At 42.0% G+C, this 6,412-nt stretch overlaps 2 protein-coding genes across 2 annotated transcripts in view; one reads left to right on the top strand and one right to left on the bottom strand.

Annotated features, from left to right (window-relative positions):
* ppm1f (protein phosphatase, Mg2+/Mn2+ dependent, 1F) overlaps nucleotides 1-366 on the bottom strand; it is a gene marked incomplete at its 5' end in the record, with an annotated part of 49,443 nt that extends 49,077 nt beyond the window's left edge. Inside the window, 1 exon segment of the mRNA XM_014027534.1 lies at nucleotides 168-366. Within this exon segment, the coding sequence (XP_013882988.1) occupies nucleotides 168-346 (179 nt within the window).
* Nucleotides 367-5,564: 5,198 nt separating this feature from the next.
* Nucleotides 5,565-6,412, top strand: part of top3b (DNA topoisomerase III beta) — a gene marked incomplete in the record, with an annotated part of 53,272 nt that continues 52,424 nt past the window's right edge. Inside the window, 1 exon segment of the mRNA XM_014027532.1 lies at nucleotides 5,565-5,745. Within this exon segment, the coding sequence (XP_013882986.1) occupies nucleotides 5,676-5,745 (70 nt within the window).

Below are 6,412 nucleotides of genomic sequence, written 5' to 3'. Positions count from 1 at the left end.
GATGTAGTTAGGCAATTAAATATTCACAATGTAAATTTATTACTATAATTGAAGGTGAGTCAGGTATAATTATGTTTTTATAAAACAAGTAGCCCCACCCCACCACCGAAGACCAATTTCCTAGGGGACACACTGGTACATCTCCCTCATCTCCCTCTCAAACATACCTGGCAGAAAGCAGCCTCAGCCCAAAGTCCAGGCTTTCTCCATGAATTTCTTCCAAGGAGACTTTGTGGCTCARAGGGCTGACAGGCAATGGACGATCTTCCTCCAAAGCAATGGGGAAATCCTCCACAAACCTGCTCAGGAAGCACCGGCACAAGGTCTCCTCCTCCATCTCAGTCATTTTCAGGTCAGGTCAGCACTCTGGTAAACAGTGAATTATAAAGCTTACTCACCAAGCATAGTTTGTTTGAAAAAACTTCAAAAAGACATGTAAACGGGTCAGTGAAGGTGAAAATCCAACACCCACCTTGTTTTCAAATTGCATATCCAGCAAAATATGTTAGAGATATAAAAACCAGGTACATCTTATTGAAATCCTTTAAAAATAATGGTAAATTGTTTTAGCAATGGTTTTTAGTGAGTTTTAAAGGTGCTGCTTTGGAAAAGCTGTTACATTCCATATATAGGCCGAGACATCAGGTGAGTCTCGCCCTCAAGCAGACAGCTTTCTAATACAAATCAACTCATCTTTCTTATTAAGCTGACATGTTGCCCAAGTCTGCAGTACACCTGAGGAGGGAGATAATATCCATTATCTCACCAAAAACTACAACCTTCACACACCCATGGCACAGTGCCTCAGGGAGAGCTGATGCCTCTCATCAAGAAGGTTGCCGGATCAAATCTCGGCCCGGGGACCTTTCTGGGTAGAGTTTGCATGTTCTCTCCGTGCATGCGTGGGTTTTCTCCGGGTACTCCTGCTTCCTCCCACAGACCAAAAACATGACTGTTAGGTTAACTGATAACTCTAAATTGTCCCTAGGTGTGAGTGAGAGAGTGAATGGTTGTTTGTCTCGTTTGTCTCTATGTGTGTCTCTGTGATGGACTGGAGACCTGTCCAGGGTGTACCCCGCCCCTCACACTGTGACTGCTGGATATGGGCACCAGTGACTCACGTGACCCTGAAAGGAATAAGCGGGTATGGATGAATGAATGAATGAATGAATGAATGAATGAAAGAGGCGTTCCGGGCCCCTCCTACTGGGAGGAGACCCAGGACAGGCTGGAGCAGTGGTGGTCAGGGCTGCAGCCCTTCTACTTGTTTCTCTGCGCCAACTCACCTGATTTGAATGAATGGGTGATTATCAGGCTTCTGCAGAAGAAGAGGTAATCCACTGACTGAATCAGGTGTGTTGGAGCAGGGAAACAGTAAAATTTGCAGGGCTGTGGACCTGGAGGACCAGAGTTGGCCAACTCTGCGCTGGAGGGACTTTCAGGCTGGCATAGAAATGTCTCGGGGTTCCCCCAAATAAGCTGGTCAGGGCTGATAGTAATCCAGCACCGGTCTGGCTTACCTCCCTCCAGGAAGAGAAAAAATTAATCAGGCTTGCCCAGACAAATATTTTAACCAGCCTTATCATAGAAGCAGCCTTTCACTTTAAACACACTAGACAGGACTACTAGCCAATCAGATGGAGGCGGGACTTGAAGATGGCCAGAACTTTGATTCAGATCCAGCAGAAGTTGTAGCTCAAAATAAAATGAGTTTCTTTGTTAGAACAAGAAAGAAAAGAACTGGAAACAATATTGAAGCTGGCAGATTTAAAAAACCAGCAGAAAGATGTTTACAGATTCCTCCACCTGAGAGAGACGAGCCTCGCAGATGAATGCTTAAGGCTCCTGCATGCTGCTGCCAAACTGCCGAAATCGTGCCAAACTGTCGCAGTTTTATGACGAAAATTGCATCACTTCTGTTCGCTCGTMGGCATTTCGGCATTTCTTGTYGCAACCCACGGGTTGAACTTTTCATCCCCCTCCACATGAGAACACATACGAACTGTGTGGTGTGATTGGTCAGAAGTTCCTGGGAGTTTTGTTTGTGCTGAAGGCGGTCAGACACTGAATTTGCTTCAACCACTCGCTTCAAAAAAAGAAAGGAAAAAAAAGAAGAAAAAAAGCGATCGCTTCCAGGAAGCAGCAATTTAAAGATAGTCAAATGGCCAAAAACTCATAAAAAGGGGATAAAACAGACATTTTTCACAGTGGAATCTGACTGATAAAAACTTTGGAGCTTATCTGGGACCAGTTTGTGGATAAACAACGTCGAGTGGAAGAGCCGCGGACTTTTTTTTTTCCCGCATTGGACTCCCCCAGGGAAGGAATCCCATGCAGTGACGTATGCTGGAGCGGGAGGGGTTTACCAGCAGCTCGGCTCGGGGTGTCTCGGGAACTATGAAAGGTCAGTGCGAAAACGAACTCCGAACAACCACGTGACGGTGCGTCGACCGGTCGACAGCCGTGCGAGCATACTACCAGCTTTAGTTAGCTGAAGAGTAGCAGACAGGTGGAGCTGTGAAGAAAAGAGAAGAGGCATGGCTTTAATCACAGTGACCCGGGACCAACAGGTGTGTGTTTACTGACAGAAACTGAGTCAGGTGCTAAATGTTGACTGTCCACCACTGTGCAGGAGTGTACAGACTGTCTCTGTTATAACTGGCTGTTTGTTTCTTTACTTCTTGTTTACTTCCTGATCATGCCTGATCAGGAAATCTGTGATCCACTCAGTGGGTCTAGTAATCAAACTGTGAACATGAATTMATCTAAAATGATTGACAGCTACTTGAAGCGCGGCTTGATGTTAGAGCAACAGATTACAGCTGTTTACAAGTTGAAGGCTTGTTCAAGCTCAGCTTACAGCTCAGATCCTGGATTTATAAACCTGACTTTGTRAAACGAGCTCCTGGTCTGGACCAGGTTAAGGCTGAGTCACACAACAAGATTTTAAAATAGTCGGCCGACTTTCAAAGACTGATAGAGCCCACACTTGTGGATAAAAAATCATGGATATACCAGGTTTGGTCCTACAGTGTGTGGTGAACAGTCACACGGCAAGAGACAACACACAAAAAGATATTTCATTCATGAACATGTCAGATATAAAATCATGCGAGACTTCCCGAAATCTCGCGAGAATTCAGGTGTCCAAGGAAAAATCTCACGTGACCTCCAGAGACATGAGTTCAGAGTAAATAAACATTTGTGGCGAGGAAGTAACAATTTTGATAGTTTGTGGACTATTTTTACCAGAAGAAAAACAATTCCATGCGACTTTTAACATCCAGTGGACTTTCTGGTGAGTTATATTTTGTATTTTGTATTTGGATTCCTCTCCGTGTTTACGTCACCTCAATTTCTGATTGGCTACACATCTCATTCATCAGGCTGAGAGCTCGGGTGAACACTACACACACTGTGATATCGGGCCAAAAAAAAATCAAACATGTTGAATATATCCGATTTGAGGTCGGAGCTGTCCTTCCGAGCCGACTCACTCTTACTCCATGGCGGGAATATCTGCTATGATTATCTTTAGAGCCATCACGATGATCTGGACTTCCTTAAAGACCGTGTAAAGTAAAAATAAATGTGTGTTCTGAGGTTGTAACACCACAGAAATAGATGTTAATAATCACCCAGCCAAGTTTGAACAATTAAAAATACTGTTAACCTTATAAAATTATGTGTTAAAAGTAGGGCTGTGTATTGGCAAGAATTTGGCGATACGATACATATCATAACAGAGGGGTCACGATACGATATATCCCGATATATTGCGATACTGTAAGCAAGGCAATATATTACGATATTTGCGATTTTTTTGTCCAAAAATTCTATTTAAAAAAAACCTCTTACTAGAATATCGATACAGTATTGGGAAATGAAATATCGCGATATTTCAGTGTATCGATATTTTATTACACCCCTAGTTAAAAGTAATGAAAAAATATCAGTTAGCTGTGGTCTGGAATGCTGGGGGCGTGTCCACTGGAGGAGCTCAAACCACGCCCACGACCCTGAACATTCCTGTAAACGAGGAAACAATGTTTATTTTTTTCCATTAGAGCAACAGGGGGTGGGGTTATACTGAAGGCAGCTGTGTGACATCACGAGGCTGCCCTTTAAGACACGCCCAAAAAATCCTGAAACACAGATACCTTGTTACACAAATTGAATCGTATCTCCACTATTCAAATATCTACAGTTGAGAGAATTTGTACTCATTTACAACAATCCATTTATGACATTTATAATGTTTTAAAAAGAAAATGTTACATTTTACTTTACACGATTTGCTTGTAGTGTGACGCCGGCCTTAGTTTCAGGAAACATAAATTCTTCCCCTCCCATGCAACAGATACAAGGCTTTATTAATTCAGGTTTACACGGAGCAGAGCAATCAAAAATACTACAACTAAAATACAGAGCTAATACATGAACCCAAACAGAAAACGCAGATCCTGATAGTTTTTTAGACAGAAACAATAAAACTGTGTAGTAATAAGTTGTTGTGTCTGGATTAATTTATATCTTGTGTGAAATATAATCATTTTAACCCTAAACTGCACAATTCTTGGGACCTTTCAGCAGAACACGTACATCAGAAAGACCCTTTTTAACCTTATAAACCTTTAAAACGCAGGACCCCCGTGCGCCCACCAAGGCGTTGTCACGAGCGGCCCGCATGCCCCATCGGTCCACTTCTCTCAATAAACAACTCCCCGCTCAAAAAACAAGATATATTAAAGAAATGATCCTGGCTTCGAGCCTGACACTGAATTAATACTGTAGACAAAAACTGATATTATCAAGATCTGGTGTTTCTTCTAACCGAACCAGAACTGCACAGTACCAGTGATGGCTGTAACCATCATGGGCAGAGACCGTTAACCATGGGTTAGAACCATGGGTTAGAACCATGGGTTAGAACCATGGGTTAGAACCAAGGGTTAGAACAAGTGCAGTGTTGCTTGGGTTGCTGAGACTTTTTCCTTTTGCATTTCTACGGCAAACAACAGGAGAATAACTCGTGGGCACAGTGCACTCATGTTAGAGCACGTAGCGTGGGCTAAAGTGTTTAAAGTTGCTCTGTTTATACGAACTTTACAAGGTTGACTGCTTAACTGTGCATAAAACACTGGTTATCAGTCGGGTTGAAGTTTCCAGACAACAAAAAGTTCTTTAGGTCTTACCGTGGGTCTGAACACGTCTGTGGACACCGCTACACGGGAGATGAAAACACAGCTTTGAGCAAGACAAAAGAGTGCCTTTYATTAACGCACGTCCAGACAAGTCTTCGCGAACGCGTAAAATCCGAACGTGTACTATCAAGCGTGTTTAGAGATCAGCGGAAATATTCACTTTCTATTGGACAGTCATGTCGCTAACTTCCGCTATGTGCTACATACCTCATTGGCTGGACTGGATACCCTGCGGAGTCACGCTGCCTATTGGAGCCGATCGGGAGGCGTGTCGCTCGGGTACCGCAAGCTGCAGCTAGACTGGACCCTTCTCAAGAAGAAGGCGGCTCGTGCTGAAACCGGAAATAAATGCTATGAGTTCCGGGTTAGCCCTCAGCTAATAGTTTTTAGCAGCTGTCCGTTTTATAAGTTGATGCAAAGGGAAACAAACGGAGGGTTCTTGAAGATCTCGTTGAAGCTTTCRTTTTGAAAATGAGAACCGTTTTGATGGTTGCAGAGAAACCATCCTTGGCTCAGTCGATTGCCAAAATCCTCTCCAAAGGTAAGAAATTAAATTGATGCTAWATTTCAAGGTAATGAGAGCAAGTGAAAACTGCATTTAATTACAAAAAAAGTCTATAAGTGTAAAGATAAACATAACATCTGAACACCGTAGCTTAATTAACTTAATAAAATTGTCAGTACTGACCAATGAAACATTTTCATTTAATTAGGAGTGTACTAATATAATGTTACAAATTACAGTTTGGTGTTCTTAGGACTGAAAACATTCTGAGGAAAGAGGTTTTAAACAGCTCTTCTGTTATTTTAGTSTTTTCAACKGAGGAGCTTTGAAATATTTATGAAAAAGATTATAGCACGAGGTTTTCTGCACAGAAAAAAGTCCTGTATTTTCTTTAACCAAACTGACAAGTTTCCCCAGTAAAATGATTGTGTAATTTAAAGGTATTGAAACACCTGTTTAAGTTTAACCAGACTGGTTAGTCTCCATAGATCAGTGGTTCTTAACCCTTTTTGAGGTACCGAACCCACCAGTTTTGTATGTGCATTCACTGAACCCTTTTTAGTGATAAATAAAATATGATTTTTTTTTCCAAATTCAAGACATAGGTATATGTATTTATTTATTTATTTATTTTTTACTGGTGTATAAAATGAGCCGTGCATGAACATCACCTTGCTCAAAGAACAAAACCAACAGTACATGA

The sequence above is a fragment of the Austrofundulus limnaeus genome, unplaced genomic scaffold, assembly GCF_001266775.1.
Source record: "Austrofundulus limnaeus strain Quisiro unplaced genomic scaffold, Austrofundulus_limnaeus-1.0 Scaffold659, whole genome shotgun sequence".
Taxonomy (NCBI): domain Eukaryota; kingdom Metazoa; phylum Chordata; class Actinopteri; order Cyprinodontiformes; family Rivulidae; genus Austrofundulus; species Austrofundulus limnaeus.
Note: the sequence above shows the minus strand (reverse complement) of the source record. Positions and strands in the feature narration are given on the sequence as shown.